Source organism: Hyla sarda, chromosome 5, assembly GCF_029499605.1.
Source record: "Hyla sarda isolate aHylSar1 chromosome 5, aHylSar1.hap1, whole genome shotgun sequence".
Taxonomy (NCBI): Eukaryota; Metazoa; Chordata; class Amphibia; order Anura; family Hylidae; genus Hyla; species Hyla sarda.
The window spans coordinates 271133536-271159470 of record NC_079193.1 but is presented as its reverse complement, the minus strand read 5'-3'; the positions used below and the strand labels follow the sequence as shown (position 1 = coordinate 271159470).

The following is a 25935-nucleotide window of genomic DNA, read 5'->3' as shown; positions in this document are numbered from 1 at the left end:
AGAAAGATTTTTTATTTACCATAAGGAGTGCAATAGCAATAATCAGTTAGTTATTAATGATAGTGCTCATTTAAGGCTGTTAGAAAGACTAAAGACCAATGTAGAGGTTCTTGTGTATATGCCTTGTTTACCTGTTTTCATGGCAGGTATGGGTTTTTATCCATACAGATTTTTACTTTCACACTGACATTTTTTTCGAATGCTGCCTACATTTCCTATGAAATCTCTGGCATTGCAAAAAGAGGGGGAGGAGGCTCATCACTACAGCTTCCCTAATTAGGCTACTGATGCTGTAGTTGATTCAGGTGAACTGCTGAGACTCATAAGTGGGTTGGGGTCAGTTCACACTATGTGCAGTAGTGGAAATATTGCCATGAGGACAAACTGATTTGACCTATATTCCCAACTAAGCTGTTTTATGAAGATTTAAAATCTTCAGGTTGAGTTTTGTGTTTTTCATAAAATAAAAAGTATTTTGTAAGTTTTTACAATGTTTTGACTTGGGTTTTGCGTAAATTTTCATAGTAAAATAGCCCTATTTTAACACTCACATTTTGGGAAAATTGTGAACCTTTTTACTTATTTTGTAGATAGACTTTTTTGGAGATGCATGTCCTGCAAAGAACCCCCACCCCCCAAATTTTTTTTTTTAATAAAGATGTAACGGTGTTTGTGTTGTAATCTTATCCATATATATACAGTGATGAAGTATTAGGGGACCCACAGAACAGAGCTCATAGTAGATTATTGTTATGCCCATTCGAAATAATGAAAGTCTACTATATATTCTTCTGAATGAACAGAACTCTATATAATCTTATACTTCATTTTTATTTTATTCAGGAGTGTGCACCTGGGCACTATCGGGAGAATAAAGGCTTGTACTTAGGAAGATGTGTCCCTTGCAGATGTAATGGGCACTCCACACGATGCCATGATGGATCTGGAATATGCATTGTAAGTTATACTTCATTTCATTCCACTGCATTTCTGTGAAGGTTTTTAGTGCTGGGGGGGTTCTGTTGTTATTAGAGGGACAAGGCGATGAGATCAGGAAATATCCATATACAGTGGTCCCTCAAGTTACAATATTAGTCGGCTCCAGGACGACCATTGTATGTTGAAACCATTGTATGTTGAGACCAGAACTCTATGGAAACCTGGTAATTGGTTCTGAAGCCCCAAAATGTCATCTAAAAATAGGAAAAAAGTGAGGATTAAAGAAAAATAAGTAGATAACTAATATAGATAAAGCAAATCCTTACATATAAAAGTAAGAAAGATCTGCTGGGAGCTGTAAATCACTGTCTATGTCCGTGTTTCCCAACCAGGATGCCTCCAGCTGTTGCAAAACTACAACTCCCAGCATGCCCGGACAGCCGTTGGCTGTCCGGGCATGCTGGGAGTTGTAGTTTTGCAACAGCTGGAGGCACCCTGGTTGGGAAACAATGGTTTATGTAGAGGACAGGAGCTTTTTCATGGTCCTGTACAGTACACACAGTGTCCCAAATGGAGCCACCCTTACTTGGTGTCCAAAGGAGCAGCTAACCCTGGCACAGGTAAGGAGTAGTATGGAACTTGTAGTTCCTCCCTGTACTGTAGGGAGCGCTACCAGACATCAGTCAGTGCTTGTACTTCAGTAATACAGGTGATTTACCAGTAAAAGGCCAATTCTGATTGGTCAGTTCCTCCAGTTGTGACAGGTTTCACAGATCTGGACTGTCCGTAGTATTGTATGTTGAGTCTGGTTTCAAGTTACAATGGTCCAGAAAAGACCATTGTTTGTTGAAACTATTGTATGTTGAGGCCATTGTAAGTTGAGGGATCACTGTAATGGGAAATATGGATAATCTGAAGCATGGCATATACTATATATATAACTCAAAGCATTGTGTAGGTGCAGTACTGGCTGATCATTACTTTACTTTGCCACATACATGTCTCTCCATTATTATCATTGTGGCAGGATATCTATATCTGCATGTCCCCCCCTCAGTGTACTGTGCAACAAATTCATCAAGATGGCAAAGAGGAATCTGCCAGTTTCTTAAAGAGGACCTAATGCCAGTCTGAAAAAAATCCAGTCATTTATGTCAGTTTGTAGCCTGTGGTGCACTGATTGTGATGCTTGCATTTTGTTTCTATGAGGATGGGAAAAAATTGAAAAACCCTATACTTACAGTTCCTAGCCCTGGTCTCCTGCAGCTCCTGTTAAGCTCCGTCCAGTCCCCTGTTCTTCTCTCTTCTTCCTGCTTCCAAGATAAGTGCTTGGTGCAGGACCTGTTTGCTCAGCCAATCACTGGCTGCAGTGGTGTCCTGTCTTGGCCCTTTGATTGGTTGAGAGGGTCATGCTCCGAACACTCATCTCGGAAGCAGAATAAAAAGACAGAAGGTCAGGGTACAAGATGGAGTCAAACAGAAACTGGGGAGTACCAGTGGGGATCGCGGCTAGGTACGTATGTTTTTTTTTTGTTTTTTTGGGGGGGGGGGGGTGTTTTGCAAAATGCTGAATAACCCCCTTACTGACCTCCTTTCTGAAAGTAAGTGTTTTCCCAGTAAAATCCCTATATGTTAGGAAGGACATAGAAACAATAGAAGTAGAATAAAAATACTGTTTACCAAACTGTTGATCAGCGCCATTGATACTTCTGCCCCTATATATTTTATATTTCATACTTCTAGAATGAAGAAGATTACATGATCTCAGAAAACAAACACGGTGCAACCAATGTTGATGCAAAATTCATCACTTTTATATCATAAGGGTATTCAGTTCTCATATACATACAATTGCAAAAGGGAAACACCACCACTTTGTGCACAGACATATTGGCCCCGATTAACTATTGTAAGTTGTGTGGTTGTGGGCCAGAATGTGCGTCAGAATTTGCCCCAGAATAAAAAAAAAAAAAAAAAACTACTAACTCTCTATTTTACTGAGGAAATCCAAAAAAGGGGCGTGGCCAACATTGACATTTTTACAGAAAAACTACATATTTACTAAGGTTTCCACAGAAAATGTGGTGGATTTGAGCTGAGGAAAACACTACAGATCAGAGCATGTGTAAAAAAAAAAAAAAAACGTAGGGAAAGTGGAAAATGTAGGGAAACCTTAGTAAATACCGTGGAAAATAAATTGTAGGGAATTAAAACCCACAAAGAAACCTACACAACACTCTTAGTAAATCAGGGCCATTAAGTCCATAAGGTTTCCGAGGTTAGAAAATGTAACCTGGCACAGCTGTACAATTCACGTTCCAGTGCCAGTAGTTAAACCCAGCACGCTCTTCCTCGAACATATAGAGATGCCATCCAGGGTGGAATGGCCATGAGTTTACATGTTGGTCAGGGCATTTCAGAGGCTCATCCTTCTTCATCAGACATGTGTACTATGGGTGAATGGTCCCCTTTTATACTCTAGCATCTATTACCAGATTTATTGATGTTCTATATGAATAAAAAACATAAAGTGACACCATCACTTTTAAAACCATTAAAAACAAGCAAACTGCAGAAAATACAGCAGAAAGTGGCATCCATACAGGTAATACCAACAGGTAATCCATACAGGTAATACCAACAGGTAATCCATACAGGTAATACCAACAGGTAATCCATACAGGTAATACCAACAGGTAATCCATACAGGTAAATATATTTTTTTGGACTTACAGACTAGAACATAATGAGTAAATGCACTTTACACCATCCACTTGCACACAGGCATCGAGGCAGTGTCTACAAAAATACATTAAACCTTCATTCTTCATTCAAGTTCCTAAGACTAACGGTTTCCAAGCACCACTATACTTCTCCTTATAATAACCCTATTCACATTGCTGCCTCACTTTGCTCCATAAAAGTGGTTCCCTTACGTCCTAACCAGCAGCACAAGTGGGGTGTTCTGCCCCTGTGAAGCTGGCAGGATGGTGGAATTTTTAATTCCGCCCAAGTAATTAATGACTTAAAGGAGTAGTCCAGTGGTGATTCAGTGGTGAGCAACTTATCCCCTATCCTAAGGATAGGGGATAAGTTTGAGATTGCGGGGGGTCCGACCGCTGGGGCCCCCCGCGATCTCCTGTACGGAGCCCCGACAGCCCGCTGGAAGGGGGAGTGTCGACCTCCGCACGAGGCGGCGGCCGACACGCCCCCTCAATACAACTCTATGGCAGAGCCGAAGCGCTGCCTTCGGCAATCTCCGGCTCTGCCATAGAGATGTATTGAGGGGGCGTGTCGGCCGCCGCCTCGTGCGGGGGTCGACACCCGCTATCTCGGCGGAGAGCCGGGGCCCCGTACAGAGAGATCGCAGGGGGCCCCAGCGGTCGGACCCCCCGCGATCTCAAACTTATCCCCTATCCTTAGGATAGGGGATAAGTTTTTCACCACTGGACTACCCCTTTAATTAGACCCCCATATAAGGCCTCCTCCCTTAGGCCACATTGCTTTTTTTCTGTCCTGTGCAGGACAGCAGGACGGTGCAGGCTCTGATTTTTTAGCAGAGCCTGCATGGAGTTTTTCCCTTCCCCCTCTTTTATGTGGAGAAGGGTTTGTTTCTAGCAGGGTTGCAGCTTGCTGCCCCTTCTTTTCTGTCAGCCTGGGCGGCGTTGTTTGGCGCTGCCCCAGCTGAGTTTTTTCAGACTCTGTATCTATGACCCGGGACTTCGGTACGGGTTCGTAGATACAGTTTATTTTCTTTGTTCAGGCGGCGCTGAGCGCCGCCCTCTATGGTTCAGGGATCCTCCGATCCCTCTGCTACTCGGGCATTCCGCCCTTACCTTTCCGGCAGCGCCGCTGTCTCGCTCCGGTCCTCTGCTGTGTGCGGAGCCGCGGACCGGAAGTGCGTCATCTGACGACTTCCGGTCCGGCATCGGAGCCTTCTGGCGCAATGAGCGCTAGTTTTAACTATTATTATACTTAATATATTAGTTACTTGCCCCTTCCAAGGTAAGGAAGGGGCTCATAGCAAAAATGTTTTATTTCAGATTGTTTTTTAGATTTCGATCTGGTTGGTGCTCTGACTTCCTGGAGGGGCGGGGCTTATTTTAAAATTGCCGCCCTCTCCCCTATTTAAGGCAGTACTGGCCTTCATTTGGCCTCTTGCTGCCTTGCTAGCTTGACTACACTTGTGTGGTTCCTGCTATTCTTGGGTTTTGTAAAAGAGCTTGTCTATTTTTCAATAGGTACTCTTTTTCCATTTGCGCTGCAATGGTAACAGTTCTGGTATCTTTCTAACCTATTGTTTTAATTCCAGAACTATGTCCACTCCTCCGTCGAGTGATACACATGCTGGTAGTCGCAAGTCTGCTTCAAAGAAGCGCCATCTAACTTGCGCTGACTGTGGTACTCCACTGCCTGATTCCTATGAATATAACAGGTGTCCTGGATGTCGTCCACCCGCTAATCCAGCTGAACCTACAGTCCAGGACATGTTCATCTGGATGAAAGAATTCATGGGAAATTCTATCAACGAGATCAAGAATTCCTTTGCCCCTAAGAGGCCTAGGACCGAGTCTGGTCCTCCATCTGTCGTGGAGGATTCCGTTATGTCCGTGGGCGATCAGTCGGAACAGTCAGTAGAGGAAGTGATCTCTCCGCCTCTTTTTCCTGTGGAAAAGACGCAGAGATTGCTTAGATCCATCCGATCAAGGGATCAGGATGTTGATCAAGGGGAAGCCTCTACATCCACCTCTAGAGGACCTCTGGTTTTCAAAGTGGATGATACACTTAGGAAACTGATGAAAGCCGAGTGGAAGCACCCAGACAAGCCTGCTGTTGTTACCCGGAGGTTCAAGCTGATGTTTCCTCTATCAGAAGCTGAGTCGGAATCCTGGATGCCACCGCCAAAAGTGGATATGGCTGTTAACAAGCTGTCCAAGAGGGTTCTAGTTCCTGCAGATGATGGCAGTAACCTCCAGGACCCCCTTGACAGGAAGGTGGACTCCCTTCTAAGACGCAACTATTCGGCGGCCTCAGCATCTGCCTCGGTGGCTGTCGCTTCAAGTGAGGTTGCCGACTTTGTCAAAGAACGCGTACAACGCATTCAGTCTGAGATTGAAAGTAATGTTGCTAGGGAGGATATTCTGGACAGCTTCAAAACGCTACTCCTTGGGGTAGACTTCTTATGCGAATCATCCCAGCAGCACCTCAAACTTGCTGCCAAGTCCATGGCGCTCTCATCCGCAAGCAGGCGCCCCCTGTGGTTGCGTCCCTGGGTAGCTGATAATACCTCAAAGTTCAACCTCTATGGGATGCCCTTTGAGCCTAATTGGCTCTTTGGGTCTGAGTTAGACCGAATCATGGAGGGTTTTGCGGATAAAAAAGGTAAATGCCTACCTGTACAGTCCTTTCGGGGCAAGGGTAGATCCAAGGGGGGGAAGTTCCAGGGCCCTTCCAGATCCCAGAGACGCCAGTCTACTCAAAAGCGTGGTGGAGGACGCGGCCGCGGTAAAGACCGTAAAGCCGAGCTATGACTCTCCTCTAAGGTCCACCAACGTTTCCCCTCTCCCTTCCCCTCGGGAAGTTCAGGTAGAGAAGCTATCTACCAATCCCCCTCCGGTCGGAGGACGTTTAAGTTTGTTTCTGTCAACCTGGATGCAAGAAATCCAGGATCCTTGGTTTCTGGATGTCATTCAGTCGGGGTACAAAATAGATTTAATTTGTTTTAACAAAGTTACTTCCTCAGCCAAAACAGGCTATTCTGGAGGACTCTGTCCTACAGTATGTGGGGAAACATGCACTAGAAGAAGTTCCCCCTGACCAAAGAGGGTCAGGGGTGTATTCCCCAATATTTCTGGTGCCGAAACCATCGGGCGACTGGCGTATGATCATAGATCTTCGCTTTTTGAACCGTTTCATAAGGAAAAGGCGGTTCAGGATGGAAACCATTCGCTCAGTAGTCAGTATCCTGGACCCTCAAGATCTCATGGTTACCATCGACTTGAAGGATGCTTACCTGCATGTTCCTATTTTTCCTGCTCACAGGAAATATTTGAGGGTTGCTGTCACCATAAACGGTATGGTAAAGCATTTCCAGTTCGCTGTTCTGCCTTTCGGCATCACTTCAGCCCCCCACACCTTTACAAAGGTGGTGGCTCCAGTGGTCTCTGCTCTAAGACTAAAAGGTCTAGAGATCATTCCTTATCTAGACGACTGGCTTCTAAAAGCCGCTACTCTAGACGTTCTACAGTCTCATCTTCATCTGGCTCTAGATTTTCTCCAGCGCTTGGGCTGGCTTATAAATTGGGAGAAATCAGAAATCAACCCGTCCACCTCAAGGAAGTCTCTGGGGTTTGTCCTGAACTCCTCTCAGATGACTCTATCCCTCACTCCAGAAAGGAAAGATCGAGTCATAAGAGCCGCCGAGTTTTTGATGGTCCCTCGCAAGGTTCCCATCAGAACTCTAATGAAGGTGTTGGGTCATATGTCAGCGTCTGCAGAGGCAGTCCCCTGGGCCCTATGGCACCTCCGGCCTCTCCAAGATCAAGTCTTGAAGGTCTGGAATCGCAACCCCAGTGGGTAGGACAAAAAGTGCAACCTGTCGACCGAGGTCCGTGCATCTCTCAGATGGTGGACGAATCTGACAGATGGGAAGTCCTTGATTCAACCTCAGTGGATCACTTTAACCACGTACGCCTCCCTTCTGGGCTGGGGAGCCCATCTGGATGAGAATTCAGTACAGGGTACTTGGAACCCTCAGGAGAGACTTCTCTCCTCCAACATGAGAGAACTGAGAGCAGTTCGTCTAGCTCTTCTCCACTTCGCACCCCTTATTCTAGGGAAAGCGATAAGAGTTCGGTCAGACAACACCACTGTGGTGGCTTACATCAACAGACAGGGTGGCACAAAGTCCCAAGTGCTCCTCAAGGAGACCGGACTAATTCTTTCTTGGGCAGAGCTCAATCTCACCCACCTTTCTGCAGTCCACATCAAGGGGGATCTCAACATAGTGGCAGATCGTCTAAGTCGCGGGCTTCCGGTCCTAAGGTGGGGTATGCCAGAGATAGATCTCATGGCAACTCGTCTGAACGCCAAGGTGAACAAGTTTTGCTCTCTTTACAAAGAGGACAATCCAGTGGCGATAGACGCTCTGTCCATTCCATGGAGGTTCAGGCTGGCCTACAGATTCCCTCCACTTTCCATGATACCAAGGGTATTGATGAAAGTCAGGCAAGACCAGACCTCAGTGATTGCCATCATACCATTCTGGCCCAAGAGGTCCTGGTTCACCCAACTCATGAGGATGAGTCAGGGGTGTTATTGGAGGCTTCCCCACATGCAGAACCTTGTGTCTCACAACACAGGCTCCTGCCTAGATCTGAGGAGACTCAATCTGACAGCCTGGAGATTGACAGGACCCTACTAAGTAGTGGGCTTCCTGCGGAGGTCTTGAGAACTATTGCACACTCTAGAGCAGAGTCTACAAACAAAGTGTATTCTAGGATAAAGAAGATTTTCCTTCGATGGTGTGCTACGAAAGAGGTAGTAACCTCAGATCCTCCTCTTTCTGCAATTTTACGTTTCCTTCAGGATGGCCTTGACAAGGGTCTTAGCCCATCCACTCTGAGGGTTCAAGTTTCAGCGCTCTCTGCCTTTTTAGGCAGATCTTTATCACAAGAATCCCTGGTTAGAAGATTCCTCAAAGGGGCTGAAAGACTTAAACCTACAGTTCTCAGACCCATTCCCAAATGGGATTTGACTATTGTTCTTAAGGGGTTATGCTCACACCCCTTTGAACCTCTGGAAGAAGTCGACTTTAGGTATTTGTCCCTTAAAGTCACCTTCTTATTGGCCATAACCTCAGCCAAAAGGATTGGCGAGCTTCAGGCCCTTTCGGCTTTCGAGCCTTATACGCTTTTTCTCCAGGATAGAGTCCTGTTGAGATTTTTGCCCACCTTTGTTCCTAAGGTCCCGACGTTCTCCAACATCAATCAAGCTATATCCCTTCCAGTTCTGTGTCCTAATCCATCCTCTCCCGAGGAAGCTGCTGACCATACTCTGGACATTTCAAGAATCCTCAGAATTTACATCTCAAGAACTGGAGAATTTAGAAGATCGGAGCACCTTCTTGTTTCCTTTTCTGGGAAGAACAAAGGTCTTAAAGCCTCTAAACCCTCTCTGAGTAGATGGATTAAAGAGGCAATCCGGGAGGCTTTTGTAGCCCAGGAGTTAGCTCCTCCTGCCTTTGTCACTGCCCATTCCACTAGGGCAGTCTCTACTTCTTTTGCAGAAAGAAAAGCTGTTCCTCTAGAACAAGTCTGAGCTGCTGCCTCCTGGAGCACGCATAATACATTTATTAGTCATTACAGGGTTAATGCCAAACGTTCGGAAGAGTTGGCCTTCGGGCAATCAATCCTAAGTGCCACTCTGCCGTAGTCCCTCCCTATTTGTGTTGTTACTTGCTAAGTCCCCACTTGTGCTGCTGGTTAGGACGTAAGGGAAGCGTAAATTTTTAACGTAAATTTGTTTTCCCTTAGTCCTAACAGCAGCACACAAATTTTCCCGCCCAAATTGTTTTGTTTTACTTGTTATTAAGCAATGTGGCCTAAGGGAGGAGGCCTTATATGGGGGTCTAATTAAGTCTTTAATTACTTGGGTGGAATTAAAAATTCCACCGTCCTGCCAGCTTCACAGGGGCAGAACACCCCACTTGTGCTGCTGTTAGGACTAAGGGAAAACAAATTTACGTTAAAAATTAACGCTTTGCTTCATAAAAGTTTCATGCTACTGTAGTTTCCATATTGTTCTCCTTTCTTTACATTTCTGTATTTTTTCTTTGTACCCCTGTATGCTAGCCCTATGTTCATTGAGGCAAATTTTCATTGCCCTAGAGTTCTGCCCCACATAAGCAATGCCCCATGGGCACTTCAGTATGTAAATCACATAAGTGGAGTAACAGGTGAAGGGTCCACATTTTATTTACTTTATTACCCTTGTTAGGATGTACAACATAATCCCTTAATGATGGCAGAACAATTTTGCCAGCCAAAGCACAGAAAATGTTATGTAGATATTTTGCTGCAGAAAATCTTCAGCATATTTTCTCCAATTGACTCCTATGGGTCTGTGGAAATTCCGCAAATCTGCCACTATTGCAGATTTTCTGCTGACCCATAAGTCAGTGGTATCAAAAAAGCATTTTTTAAATCCTTTTGGCGTTTTTTCACTCTTTTTTGGCGTTTTTCAGCTCCTTGGTGGTTTTGCAAAATTGCAGCATGTTGAGCCACTGGCGTTTTTCTCCCTTAGAAGTTTATGGAAGTAAACAGATGCCAAGGAAAATGCCATGTGGGTTTTAACTTTGGTGTTTTTTCAGGTGATTTTTATTCTCTTTTGGACTTTAGCGATCCAAAAAAAGTGTTGGAGATACCTTTTTTTAATAAAATTTCGTAGGGTACCATTAAAAAAAATAATAAAAAAGATACAGTAGTGATTCAAAAAATTGTATTTAACGAAATGTATCTTTTTTATAACAAAATTTTGATAAATTTTTAAACAGGGATCAATTTATGTGGGCGGGTAGGGCACTAAAAATGTAGTCGACAATAATAAAAATGTAGTGTGTGTGTTTTCATTTTCATCACTTTTTATTCTTTATTTTTTAGGTGGTACTACTACTCCCAGCATGTAACACACACTGTTCCATGATGGGAGTAGTAGTACCTTTACTAATTGACAGATTGCAGGGGTCTGTTGCGATCCTCCTGTATAATGTATAGATGCAGCGGCCGCTCTTCTATGGTCCCCTGCACTGCCGTATATATATACACCTATTCATACTTCCCGCAGAGAGTAGTGATTGGCCAGATGGTTCCAGCCATTCACAACTCTCTGTGGGAAATATGAATAGTTTTATATATAAGTCAGTGCAGGGGACTATAGAAGAGCGGCCGGCCACATCTATACATTATACAGGAGGATTCAGGAGTGACATTCGCTGTATTCGTCCTGTCTATTGCAGAGATGTGGAGCGGCTCTATACAGCGCTCACATCTCTTCTCTATACTCCGGCCAGTGATGTGAATAGAACATCACTCATTCATATTTCCCGCTGAGAGCTGTGATTGGCTGCAACCATCCGGCCAATCCCCACTCTATGCGGAAAATATGAATGAGTGATGTTCTATTCACATCACTGGCCCGAGTACAGAAAAGAGATGTGAGCGCTGTATAGAGCCGCTCCGCATCTCTGCTATATTATGGATGATCGCATTGGGCGATCTGTCTATTAGTACAGGTACTACTACTCCCATCATGAGACAGTCTGTTCCATGCTGGGAGTAGTAGTACTACCTAAAAAATGTCAAAAAAGAGGGGAAAAAACTGAAACACACACACACTTTATTAAAAATTTATAAAAATGTCGATATAAAAAATATAAATTTCGTTAAATACATTTTTTTTTCTATCACTACTGCATCCTTTTTTTTTTTTTTGGTACCCAACAATTTCCACACAAATGAAAAAATGTTTCAGTGTTTTTTCAGGCGATTTTCAAACAAACAAACAACTAATGGACTTTATATGTATGTGTACAAAGTGGTGGAGTTTTGCTTCTAGGATTGTGAACTGAATACCATTATGATATAAAAGTGGTGAATTTTGCAGCAAAATTGGGTGCACTGTGTTTGTTTTCTGAGGACTAGTGAAGGTGGGGAAGGAAACCCTGTTACGGAGCACCTATTACACTGTTTTGCCTGTTTTTATTAATGCAGATAGAATTATCTAAATATTGTACATTCACAAGTGTGTATTTTGCTGCAGATTTTCTGCTGCATATTCTGCAGCACATCTTTTACTGAAAATTATGGGAGAGATTTATCAAAACCTGTCCAGAGGAAAAGTTGCCCAGTTGCCCATAGCAACGGATCAGGTCGCTCCTTTCATTTTTAAGAAGACCTCGAAAAAATGAAAGAAGCGATCTGATTGGTTGCTATGGGCAACTGGGCCACTTTTCCTTTGCACAGGTTTTGCTAAATATCCCCCTATTTGCTAGTAAGTCAGTGGTAAAATCTGCTGCAAAAAAGGGGATCTGTCAAAATAGCTATTGTTAGTTTATTTGTGTTATGTGTAGTATAGGAAACACTATTTAAAGGAGTACTCTCGTGCAGACTACTCCTGCTCCGTCCTGCTCGGGCTGCAAAAAAAAATGAAAATAAACCATCACTCACCTTCCTGGGTTCCCGCGGAGCGCCGCTACAGCTGATCGGTCCTCCAGTCCATCTCCTTCATACTTCTGGGTGTAACGAAGCGTCACATGGCGCTCAGCCTATTGCCGGCCGCCGCGATTTTCTGCCTCGCCCCATAATAGGCTGAGCGCCATGTGACGCTTCGTTCACCCGGAAGTATGAAGAGGATGGACCGGAGGACCGATCAGCTGTACTGGCGCTCCGCGGGAACCCAGGGAGGTGAGTGATGGTTTATTTTCATTTTTTTGCAGCCCGGGCAGGACGGAGCAGGAATACTCTGCACTAGAGTACTCCTTTAAAGAGTAAAAAAAAAATCTTGTTCTAAGTTTAAATCAGAAGAAATAAGCCTTTATAGCATGGTCCTTTCTCATATGTTCTTAACTTTACAGAAAGTTTCTCATGGTAGTAGGTAAAAGATTAATCGAGAGATGTAACTTGATGCTCACGGGAATGAATGCACAATGTGCTGCAGGACTCTCAATAATGACAGTTCATTGATAGTGATGGTCTCCCCTGAAGCTACTGGGCTCTGGTGCAAAGTCTGTAAGGCTTGGTTCACACCACGGTTTTGCAATACAGCTTCCCGTATCAGGTCTTTGATGAAAAACGGATTCCTCAAAACGGGACCAAACTGTATCAAAACGTGTGTACAAATTTGAACCCGTATACGGTTTGAAAAAATGATGTCCGGTTGCATTCGTTTTTTAAGAGAAAAAACATATATGTTTTTAACTTTTCACTCCATTATGAATAAAGTTTCACTTGTTTGATTGAAATTCCAAGAAATAAAACTTTCGGTATAAACAACCGTATGGTAAAAACTGTACGGAACCATACGCACTTACGGTTCTGTACGGTTCCCATTGACTCCCATGTTAGGCTACGGTTTGGGGTACGGGAAAAAACTGGACAAAACCGTATAAAAATTTGTACACACGTTTTGATACAGTTTAGTCAGGTTTTGAGGAATCTGTTTTTTATCAAAAACCCGAGACGGGGAACTGTATTGCAAAAACGTGGTGTGAAGCCAGCCTAAGGCTGGGTTCACACATAGGGGGAGATTAATCAAAACCAGTGCAAAGGAAAATTTAACCAGTTGCCCATAGCAACCAATCAGATCACTACTTTCATTTTGCAGAGGTCTTGTTAAAAATGAAAGAAGCGAGCGGATTGGTTGCTATGAGCAACTGGGCAACTTTTCTTCTGGACAGGTTTTGATAAATCTCCCCCACAGTATTTTAGCCGTAACCAGGAATGGATCCAAAACAGGAAAATTATTTTAGAAAGATTGGTATATATATATATATATATATATATATATATATATATATATATATATGTGTTGATTCCACTCCTGGTTTCGGCTACTAATACTGAGCCTAACAGGGTTTACCTAACATGTGCCATTTGTAATAATGATAACTTCTTATGTGGAAAAGAGCCTGTGTGTCCCCTAAGGCACCTTGTGTAACTGCTGCTTTTGTAGCTATGTCCCTGGAGAAATCCTATATTTACACATTCCGATAATATTATCAGAAATGATCGGTTACTAGCAGTTCTATACGTGATATTTGTTGTCAGCTCTTATGGTTATGTGCCTTTAGCACAGTGTTTTCCAACCAGGGTGCCTCCAGCTGTTGCAAAACTACAATTCCCAGCATGCCCGGACAGCCAAAGGCTGTCCGGGCATGCTGGGAGTTGTAGTTTTGCAACAGCTGGGGGCAACCTGGTTGGGAAACACCGCTTTAGCGCTTGGGTTCAGTAGTTTGCAGAGTTAACAGTTCAGGTTAGGGAGTGGCGTACATACATATAGACAGGACAAGCTGTTACAGGATCGTGCTGCGTAGTATGCGGACACATAATATCAAACTATGAGAACAATCGGTAATTCTGGATGTGCTCATGTCTTTAAAAGGAAAACTATGACTAAAGTCATGATATGTGGTCTGGAACGTACCCATAACAGTACTTTTAAGCCATTAAACAAGAACATAGCAATTACAACTATGGTGTAGATTAAATAATCACAATTGCTATTGCATACAGTGTAGTTGTCAGAACATGTTAAGTTCAGCATAAAGCAGATGTTCTCATATTTAAAGGGGTATTCCAGGAAAACTTTTTTTTATATATCAACTGGCTCCAGAAAGTTAAACAGATTTGTAAATTACTTCTATTAAAAAAATCTTAATCCTTTCAGTATTTATGAGCTTCTGAAGTTAAAGGAGTAGTCCAGTGGTGATTCAGTGGTGAGCAACTTATCCCCTATCCTAAGGATATGGGATAAGTTGCAGATCGCGGGGGGTCCGACTGCTGGGGCCCCCTGCGATCTCCTGTACGGAGCCCCGACAGCCCGCGGGAAGGGGGCGTGTCGACCTCCGCACGAGGCGGCGGCCGACACGCCCCCTCAATACAACTCTATGGCAGAGCCGAAGCGCTGCCTTCGGCAATCTCCGGCTCTGCCATGGAGATGTATTGAGGGGGCGTGTCGGCCGCCGCCTCGTGCGGGGGTCGACACCCGCTATCTCGGCGGAGAGCCGGGGCCCCGTACAGAGAGATCGCAGGGGGCCCCAGCGGTCGGACCCCCCGCGATCTCAAACTTATCCCCTATCCTTAGGATAGGGGATAAGTTTTTCACCACTGGACTACCCCTTTAAGGTTGTTCTGTTCTGTCTAAGTGCTCTCTGATGACACCTGTCTCGGGAACCGCCCAGTTCAGAAGAGGTTTGCTATGGGGATTTGCTTGTAAACTGGGCAGTTCCCGAGACACGTGTCATCAGAGAACACAAAACAACCTTAACTTCAGAAGCTCATAAGTACTGAAAGGATTAAGATTTTTTTAATAGAAGTAATTTACAAATCTGTTTAACTTTCAGGAGCCAGTTGATATATATAAAAAAGTTTTTTTCATGGATAACCCCTTTAAAGAGTACATAATATTCATAAATGATTTATGGCCTTGTATATGGCACTACATGTGCTTATTTACAAGTAGTTGTTTGTCATGTTTTCTACTGTATTACACCACTGATATACATTTCTCACTGTATACATAGAACTGCCAACATAACACAGAAGGTGACCATTGTGAACGGTGCAAAGAAAGCTACAGTGGGAATGCCACCCAGGGTTCATGCACTTTATGCCCTTGCCCTCTTCCGGTGGCATCAAACAGGTAAGTTAGACCTATGTCTTGTACTATACTGTATTGTTTTATTTTGAGCTGCCAAGAACCAGTGGTGTAGTGAAGCTTTTCTAGAATATTCAGTTATGCAATGGAAATAATACAATGAAAAGTCATTATTTTGCACTTTGTTTTGTATAATATACTGGATTATTACTATAATGTTTTTTTGTTTTTTTTTTAACTGACTTTATTACAAAGTATATGCGGTGAAAAAACATTGATAATACAATATAAGGCAGTAATGAAAAAGTGCATAGGCCTGACCGGCACGTCAGGTAAGGTCATAAAATGCACAGTTACTTGAAGCATATACTTGGCAATGAAAGTAACTCAACCGTACAAAAGCCAACCACTATAAGGGTGCGTTCACAGGTGCGGATTTTCACAGCGTATTTAGCTGCGGATCCGCTGGTGAAGGCCCTGCTCTATCCTGGCTTTACATGTGCCTGCTGGTAGCGGCAATACGCCGCTACGAGCAGACACAGTGCAGCGATGTGCACGACGTACTCGCACATCGCGGCCGCTCTCCCTGCTCTGAGCTAGGCAGAGAGCTCCCGCGATGTGCGAGTATACTGCGACTCGCACATCGCAGTGTGCCTGCTGGTAGCGGCGTATTGCCGCTACCAGCAGGCATATGTAAAGCCAGCACAGAGCGGGCCTTCACCAGCGGATCTGCAGCGTAAAATCCACCCAAAATCCGCGCGTGTGAACGTACCCTTAAGTGGGAACCGAAACAGGAACAAACATACCAGACAGGACGAGACAACAAAGGAAGGACAAGACTAAACTATAAAGGGTTTTTAGCAGGAATTCCAGGGGTCTCAAAGCAGTACTGCCCATTGTGCCATGGGGAAATCTGTAATAACAACAATAATAATAATAATATTAATAATAATTATTATTATAATAATAATAAGCTTTGATGCCTAGTATGGAAATGTACATATATGTTTCTTATGGTAAGCATCTCTAGTTATGGTGTGGAGCTAATCCCAGGTCTCTGATAGATGTCATTCTAGTTACTCCATTATTGTCGGTATATGCAAGAGTTGCTTTGTCCAGTATATCACAGTCTTGCTGGTACATATATAGTCACTATTTTCATTTCTTCTACAAATGTTGAAAAGTCGCCTTTTCTGAAATGTTAATGTTCTTCCTTATTTGTAGTTTTGCAACAGGATGTTCTGGAAGTGGCAGAAATCTTAGGTGTTTCTGTAAACCAGGATACACGGGGTACAACTGCGGAGAGTGAGTATAGAGTATTCATTTCCTAAAGATGGATGGTTTTAGCTAGATGTCCAAAACCAAATATGTTACAGCACTGTATGTGACCAAAATTAACAGAGACCTTCTCTTTTCCATACATAGATGTGCATATGGCTATTATGGAAACCCTTTAAGGCTTGGTGGCAGGTGCCAACCTTGTAACTGTGGTAACAATGGCCAAGTGATGAGCTGTGACCCTCTAACAGGAGGTAAGAAGAACAAGAATATCTCTTTCTAGTTTGTCCTCCTTAAAGGGGTACTCCACTGCTCTGCGTTTGGAACAAACTATTGGTACGTTGGAGCCAGCACCATAGCCCCACCCCCTCATGATGTCATACCCCGTCCCCTCAAGGCAAGTCTATGGGAGGGGGCGAGACGCCCCCTCCCATAGACTTGCATTGAGGGGGCGTGATGTCATGAAGGGGCGGGGCTATGACATCACAGGCTCCCGGCGCCAGCATTTGGAACAGTTTGTTCCAAACGCTGAGCAGCGGAGTACCCCTCTAATATTATTGATACTTTGTATATATCTTATGAGGCAGATTTTTATTAGTTATTTTGGTTATTCTGTAAAATTAGCAATTATTAAGTTAGAAAAATTAAGAATTATTGAATTAGTCTAGCAATTTTATCATGTATATTCATTGGTATTGTTTTCCAGAATGCCTTGATGAAACTCCCAAAGACAATGGAAGTGACGACTGTAAGTGTTAACAAAAAGTATAAATGTACCAGAGAAAGAATCTATGCTCCCTAATATAATACACCCAAACACTGCAGATCTGTGACCCCCATTCTTGCCAACAGTCCCCATTTTGGCAGGACATCCCTGAATACCAGACCACAGTTGGCAGAGAGGTGTATGAAAGCTTTGCCCAAACGTAGGCATATAAGGGGAATAGCTAGGGGGTTGGTTTAGGTGTCCACATTTTGGCAATTTAAATGTCAACAGTTATGAACTCCTATTGGAAATAAGGCTTCCTAATAGACTTGGCTACTGTATAGCATGGACAAGAAGCATATACAATAGTGATGAGGATTACTTCCAGACGGGATATTGTTTCAGATGTGTCAGAAAACACTAATTTTATACAGATTCCTTAATAAAATTTAATCTTAGCCAAAGAATAGCTTAAAATGTAGCTCTGGTTGCATTAAAATATTCTATGCACAAAACTCCTTATAAATATATTGATCTGGAGAAGGTATTCTGCTGTGCAGGCCGTGTAAGCTCTAAGTCTGCATCTTTCCTATTCTATTAATAATTTAGCAAATGCGAGATTTTAGCAGCCACACAGCGTAAAATAATGGAAACCAGGTTTTAGGATTAATTCCCTAGGGTTTATTATATCCGCTAAGCTTGTCCTTTCCCTCCTTTTTCATGATTAGAAAATAATACTCGATGGTAAAATGATACTGTTATTGTACCTATTACTTATTCTGTAGACTTTTTTCTACTCATTTTCTAGTTGTAGAATATGTATATACTGTACTGCGTATGTCCTGTGTTTTTTTGTAAAATCTTTGTTAAAAACCAACTAGAAATGATTCCACAGTTAAGAGTTGTAAGTGAGGGAGCTATAAACACAGGACACATAAGGGGTGAAGAATGGCAGTGCCTAGGGAGACAGATCAAGCATCTAGTATGCCCTAAAGCCTTGGTTTGCAAGCGGGTATAGGTTCTTCAGGAGGTATATGACATGTCTCAAGATATTCATGCTATGAGTTTAATAGGCAGGATGAGTTTAATAGGCAGGACAGTGTATGATCGTAACCTCTGGGGTACTTTGAGGTCAGTTATTTGAGTTAAGCTGTTGGTTAAAGGGGTACTCTTACCCTAGACATCTTATCCCCTATCCAAAGGATAGGGGATAAGATGTCTGATCGTGGGGGTCCCTCAACCCCCGCAATCTCGGCTGTGGCACCCCAGATATCCAGTGCACGGAGCGAACTTAGCTCCGTGCCAGATGACTGGTGATGCAGGGCGGAGGCTTGTGACGTCATGGTCACGCCCCTGCTCGTGATGTCACGGCTACGCCCCTCAATGCAAGTCTATGGGAGGGGGCATTAAGGGGCGTGGCCGTGACGTTTTGAGTGGGGGCATGACCATGACATCATGATCCTCTGGCGCTGCACTCGACGCTCTAAACGAATGCCGGGTGAAGCAGGGAGATAGCAGGGGTCCCCAGCAGCGGGCCCCCCGCGATCAAACATCTTATCCCCTATCCTTTGGATATGGGATAAGATGTCTAGGGGCAAATTATTTCTCCTGATCCCCACATACACATGCATGCTTGGCTTAGTCAAGCAGGCATTTTTCTGAACGGTGAACAAGAAGATAGCAGGACCTCTCTGGCAGCAGCTATCTCCCCAAAAGCAAAAGGATTGGGCTTGTCGAAATCCAGCATGTCCAACCACTCTATTCTGAGATATGCTTTCAGAGGAGAGTAGGAGACCTCTAAACACACTAGGTAGATGTTTAAAAAAAAACTGCCCTCCATAGAGCACCAATGAAGTAGGGAACTTTAGTCTAATACAATGCGGACCACCCTTTCTTGAAGCCCCTATTTTTCTAATCTCATACAACTTATCTGATGCTCATGTACTTATGATTAAATGTCTGCACTTATTTCCAGTATGTGACAGTTGTGTTGATACTCTTCTTATGGACCTTATGACAATAAATGATGAACTTAACCTAATAAAGGCCAGGTTACAAAGCATCAATGCCACCAGCCGGGCACTGGAACAGATCAGAGCTCTGGAAGCACGCATCCGAGAAGTAAAAGTGGGTATAAAAGTGTTAGACCAGTCATAATTTCTGTTCATTGTTTACTGTAATATATGTTTTTCTGTTAAATCCCTTTCTTAACCTGTGTTGTCAGTCAAATGTGTGCCATTAGTATTGGTCTCTATGCCCAATGACATATGTAGACCTACAAAATGAGACAGAATTGAATACAGTTTAAGATGAGTTGTCTTTACTTGCATACGATTCAGTTACCAGATACTCTGCTAAGTAGTGTTCTCTGAATTATATACTTCTTAATATTGAAATTGCAACAGAAAGGACAAAGTTATGAGAATCAAGGAAGTAGCAGGTGTAACTAAGAACTGCAAATGGTCAAATTTCCAAGTACCCAGCTCAAATCTGTGGCATGTGGATGGGGAGTGGGCTTCAATAGTATAAAAGCCAGATCAAAAGCAATTTTTGCAGCCACATGAAACCTCAGAAATTAGATCTAGTCAGTACAGTATGATTGTTTGATGACTCCTGTTCATTGATGTGCCAGTTATCATCACTTGTTGCAGACTAAGAGGGACAGATACCTAGAACTGAGAGATGTTGGCTTATCACTCCGACAGATCACCATGTGCATAGGCTGAGATATCAGCCCTCTTTGTCTCTAAAGTTCCCAGTGGTTGGGAGACAAACAATGAACTGTAATGACAGCAAGAGGTGCACAGAGGGGATCGTCTGCAATGATAAGATTAGAAAAATGGTGTGTAGTTATTCATTCTGTGCTGCGAGTGTAATTGAATATCACATGCCAAGCCTAGAGCACCAATCAGCGTCTATACAAACCATCAGAAGAAGCTTGCACGACATTGGGCTACGAGTCAGATGTTCGGCTATAGGTGTTTCATTTACCTCCCGTCACCGCTCTCGAAAACTATCATGGTACAAACTAAGATGGCAATGGAGGCTGGAAAGAAGGTGCATCCTCTTGAGCAGTCTGCATGGCCTAAACATGCTAACATGGCCTACAGTGTCTCCAGACTTGTCTCCATAAGGCACATCTGGGACATCACTGATCTGCAATTGCAAAGGGAGCAGCGGATCTTGGTCATTTACTGCCCAAGTGCATTTAGCATGGCAGAACATTCCTCCGATAACCATTATTAATATGCCAAGTCATGCAACTGTGTGAATTTCAGTGTGTGGCACTGAATAAATCAAGGTGTTTTGGATATTTTGTTAAAAAAATTTTTTTTATTATTTACATCAGATAGATGTTAACATCATTAACATCTTTTAACCCTGTGATTTCCATAGTTTTAAGACTTTTCCTTTTTAGTATTGCAATTTCATTGTTGAAGAGTATAGTTCAAAAGTATACTAAATTAGACAAGCAAACAGTGATATATACCATATACTGCATAATGAGATGCAAGAAACCTATAGAAATCACTTGAAGTTATATCTACTTTTGAATTTCTGTTGCAGCAACAATACGACAATTACAATAGTAAACTCACAAATCAGCGCCTGAAGGTGAACAACCTGGACACAGAAACAAACGCTCTCAAAGGGCAGATAGCAGGTCTGTTGGAAAAGGTATGAGCGATACAAATTAGGGTCAGATCGATAGTGTCACAAACTTATAAAATCATGTTTTCCTTTGAAGGAGAAGTCTTGTGGTAAAAAACTAAGTAAGATCGTGCGGGTCCGACCGCTTGGCCCTACTAAAGTTCTAACTCATTTGCAATGACAGCCTCTACCAGGCCTACCAATAAACAACCATTTACATTTATTCACACTTTCTCTTTCAGGCTGAAATTAATTCTAAAAAATATGAAAGCATCATGATGAATGCTGATGATACATTCCGCAATGCCAGCCGCATGCTGCTGACCATAGACCTCCTCATGAAGAATATTAACAGTAGGTTATGTATGATCTTTATGGTTCACATGCAGATAGCAAACTGTGTTACAGCATATATTGTAAAACATTTTATTGCAGTTTCACACCTTTATTAATAAATGATAGCTTCTTCCTTTGTCGGAATGTTTCTGGTTTTACCTGTTCAGTCCACTTTTATTTGCCTGCTTTTTTGCTAGTTTTATAGGACAGTATTAACTAAAGATTTCTTGAATAACATGGACTTGTATAAAGGAGGGTATTTTGTGAACAGTAAATCTTAAAGGGGTTCTCCGGTGCTTAAACATCTTATCCCCTATCTAAAGGATAGGGGATAAGATGCCTGATCGCGGGAGTCCCACCGCTGGGGACCCCCGGGATCATGCAGGCAGCACCCTGTTTGTAATCAGTCCCCGGAGCGTGTTCGCTCCGGGACTGATTACCGGCAACTACAGGGTGGGCGCCGTGTGACTGCGCCGGCGTGTGACGTCACGCTCCGCCCGCCCTGTAGTCGCCGGTAATCAGTCCCGAAGCGAACGCGCTCCGGGGACTGATTACAAACGGGGTGCCGCGTGCATGATCCCGGGGGTCCCCAGCAGCGGGACTCCCGCGATCAGGCATCTTATCCCCTATCCTTTGGATAGGGGATAAGATGTTTAAGCACCGGAGAACCCCTTTAAATGCTATGTCAGTGTAACAAGCATTTTTTTTTGGTTTAAAAGTGTTTAAAGGGAAAAAAAAAAATCCTCCTAATTAAAAACTTATCATTTGTGTGTACAGATCCTATGCAAACCTATTTGTCTCCATGGTAACAGACTACAAACAAACTCTGTAGCTGTGTAATGTGATCTTGCATTCAGTCATGTTACTATCAATGCTTTCTCTACTTCTTACTAACCTACAGAATACTTGTAAGTAGTGGACATATGAAGACAGTATGACTGCAATGTCTTGCAATGACTACTCGGGGTCTTTATGTAGTCTGTTACCATGGGTACAAAATTTGTTTAAAGATAGATATGTTAAATGATAGTTGCTATTATTACTGCTTACAGCAGTGGTTCTTAACCTTGTTGGAGGTACTGAACCCCATCAGTTTCATATGCGCATTCACCAAACCCTTCTGGAAAAATAAAAATGAAATGATTTTTTCAAATTCAAAACATAGGAGGTATATATTGAAGTATATATTTATACATAGATGCACAAAATGAGCAAAACCATTAAAGAACAAAACCATTAAGACACATTAGGCGCAGGCAGTGTTCCCCCACATTAGGCGCAGGCAGTGTTCCCCCACACATTAGGCAGGCAGTGTACCCCCACATTAGGTGCAGGCAGTGATCCCCCACATTAGGCAGGCAGTGTTCGCCCACACATTAGGCACAGGCAGTGTTCCCCCACATTAGGCGCAGGCAGTGTTCCCCCACATTAGGCGCAGGCAGTGTTCGCCCACACATTAGGCAGGCAGTGTACCCCCACATTAGGCGCAGGCAGTGTTACCCCACATTAGGCAGGCAGTGTTCCCCCACACATTAGGCAGGCAGAGTTCCCCCACATTAAGCAGGCAGAGTTCCTCCACATTAGGCAGGCAGTGTTCCCTCACATTATGTAGGCCAGTGGTCTTCAACCTGCGGTCCTCCAGATGTTGCAAAACTACAACTTGTAGTTTTGCAACATCTGGAGGTCCGCAGGTTGAAGACCACTGATGTAGGCAGTGTTCCCCCACACATATACAGCCTCCAGCCATATACAGTGTATGGCTGGAGGCTGTATGCCTGTGTATTGCCCACTTCAGTGCTCCGACCACCGCTCCGGCTATAGCAGTAGGTCTCGGGACCGGTGGTCGGAGCACCGAAGATGACGTGCTGCTGGTCACTTACCAAGCTGGCCAGCGCATCTTCCTCCTTCTCTATCCTCCGGTCCTCGGCGCCTTCGTTTCGTGCGCTATGTCCCGGCGGCCCTGCCTTTTTAAACTTAACGCAGGGCCGCAGGGAGTTAATGGTGATGGGGGGATATTGCCCCGTCGCTACAGGACGGACAAACACCGGCTCTGCTCGGGGCCCCGGGCCAGCTCAGGGCCCCAAGCAATTGCTTGGTTTGCCCGTCCTGTTGCGATCTCCCCCGCCGAACCCCCGGGACTGACTCACCGAACCCCTGGGGTTCGATCAAACCCAGGTTAAGAACCACTGGCTTACAGTATCTTTTAAGAGAAATTTATGTCGACATCTTTATTTGCTCTGTTCCCATTTAATGTATTCAGATATGGTATTTTAGTTTATGATTATTTATTGTCATTTTCCAGTTCTTATTAAGAATGTTGGTAATGCACAAGGTGGTGTATCACCCCCACAAGAAGTATCTAAGAACATGGCTGAAGCTCAGCGCATGTTAAATGAGATGCGGAAACGCAGCTTTAATGCACAGAAAAAAGAAGCAGAATTGGAGAAAGAGGAAGCCAAATCCTGTAAGTTCTGATAAGCTTCATGTCTGTCTTATACGTTCACATACTGGGTATAGACAATGCATTCCTTGCATGTGATAAGATCTTGTGTTTATGTCTCCTAGCATTTATCATTTAGCTAATAAGAATAGTAGTAAAGGTAGACATAATCTCAACGTATTTAATGTATTACTAGTGCTCAACCGAGTGAGGAACCAATTCCAGAAGCACCTGGATCAACATAAGGACCTTATACGAGAGATCACTAAGTCAATAAAAGATTATGAAGCAAAATTAAATGATCTCCGAGATGCACTGGGTGAAGCATCTGGACAGACTAAGCAAGCAAATGACTTGAATAAACAAAATGCAATGACCCTTGAAGACATCAAGGTAATGATCTGGGGGCCGCTCTCCTGATATGACTCTACAATATGTACACTTGTATTTCTTTTATTACGAGGTTGACTTTAGTTTTCAGTAAGAAAGAAAACAAATTGGGCAACCCATTCAGGTAACACATCTGTTCTTAGACAAAATTAATATGAATAACTTATATATAAATGAATAACTTCAATGGGAAATACCAGTTAATAGAGGAAACATTTTCTAAGTATTAGCAGACATTATTACGATCTGTGTAAAAACAGAGGACAAGACAGCACTCACCATCCAACTCGGCTTTATTCAAGCGTTGAAGATGACATAAGGTATGTGCTCAGGTGGAGGCGGGGAGCAAAGCCGGGACAGACTGTTTCACGCTATCACAGCACTTCTTCAAGCCGGTAAGCATACCGGCTTGAAGAAGCGCTGTGATAGCGTGAAACAGTCTGTCCCGGCTTTGCTCCCCGCCTCCACCTGAGCACATACCTTATGTCATCTTCAACGCTTGAATAAAGCCAGGTTGGATGGTGAGTGCTGTCTTGTCCTCTGTTTTTACATGGTTACCTGCTCTTTCAGATGTTACTCCACTGTTGCCATCCGTTGTCTGGATTGTCACGCTGTAGCTCTCCGTTAGCTGTTTCCACTTACCCTAATCTTGTTAGTGGCGGACCACTCCATTCTCTATATATTACATATTATTACGATCTGTCTTGTCACAATAAAATAGTGAGGTTTCCTTGTTGCTTTGGTAAAAAAAATGGCTAAATAGGTACAGAGAAGAAGTTTCCCAATTGAATATACTGGAAATATGTTTTTCTCCTCTGATTTAAGTAGAACTAGTGAACAGCTCCAAATAATGGAGGCTAATCTGGTGCACTTGGGTTTTCTACAAGAAATGGGGGGGGGGGGGTCAGGTAACTTTCATTCTTTTACTTTTTCTCGTCTATAGTTTAATGCTCTGTACAGTACAATAAAGAGTTTTGTGGATACAGTTAAGAATTATTTGTGCATTAATTCTAGAAAAGAGTTGAAGAGTTGAAAAGACAACAAAAAGAGGCAGCAAAGCATCTGAAGGCAGCGGAGACGAGTCTGGGGCAGACTGGCACTCTGGTGAATTTACTGCAGAGGAGTAAAGAGGTACATCCCAGAATTCATGCCGAGGGCTTAATGCACGTCTATACTGTTCACAACACCCACATAGATGGTCACCCAGACCTCACACAAGATTGTATTGCAAAAAAACCTTATTGATAGATGAATAGATCAGCTACTGGCATTTCTTTTGTATGAGCATACCCTAAGCATCATGTGTGGCAAGGTTACTCAAATAGGAACAGTGGATATTTCACTAATATTAAAAAGTCCCTGTCACTTGAAATAAAATGTAATATGTTGTAGAGATATGTTAAAAGTTTTGATCAATTGGGTTCTCAGTGCTGAGACTCTTACCGATCAAGAGCACAGACGGGATAAGCATGTGGTAGCGTGCTTTACACCCCAGCTCTCATTGATCTTTGTCTCACTGCTCCATTATAGGTCTTTTATCCCCACTCGTTCTTCTGACTGGTGGGGGTCTCAGTACTGATCAAAACTTTTCATATGTCCCTATGACATGTCAAAAGTTTTTAAGTGGTAGTGCACAAATTTAGGAAGACTAGGAATAGAATTGTACCAACCTGAAGAAGAACACATAAGTCTGCAAAACCATGCCGTCTGTCATAAAACAGGTAGGGTGGCTTTTAGGCCTAAAAGTGGCCATATTGCAGGCAAAAACAATGCTGACCTATCATTTTACAGCTATACTGTAGTGTTTTTAAAGGTCTGTGTA

The 25935-nt window shown here is 43.3% G+C and overlaps 1 protein-coding gene across 2 annotated transcripts in view; it reads left to right on the top strand.

The window, feature by feature from the left end:
- Positions 1 to 25935, top strand: part of LAMA3 (laminin subunit alpha 3) — a 241209-nt gene that overhangs the window by 168959 nt on the left and 46315 nt on the right. For both annotated transcript variants that reach the window (XM_056521739.1, XM_056521738.1), the window contains exons 41-51: positions 844 to 957; positions 15239 to 15357; positions 16537 to 16617; positions 16738 to 16844; positions 17297 to 17338; positions 19272 to 19423; positions 20864 to 20974; positions 21190 to 21301; positions 23586 to 23747; positions 23920 to 24116; positions 25128 to 25244. In XM_056521739.1, the coding sequence (XP_056377714.1) occupies positions 844 to 957; positions 15239 to 15357; positions 16537 to 16617; positions 16738 to 16844; positions 17297 to 17338; positions 19272 to 19423; positions 20864 to 20974; positions 21190 to 21301; positions 23586 to 23747; positions 23920 to 24116; positions 25128 to 25244 (1314 nt within the window). The remainder of the gene's footprint in view (positions 1 to 843; positions 958 to 15238; positions 15358 to 16536; positions 16618 to 16737; positions 16845 to 17296; positions 17339 to 19271; positions 19424 to 20863; positions 20975 to 21189; positions 21302 to 23585; positions 23748 to 23919; positions 24117 to 25127; positions 25245 to 25935) is intronic.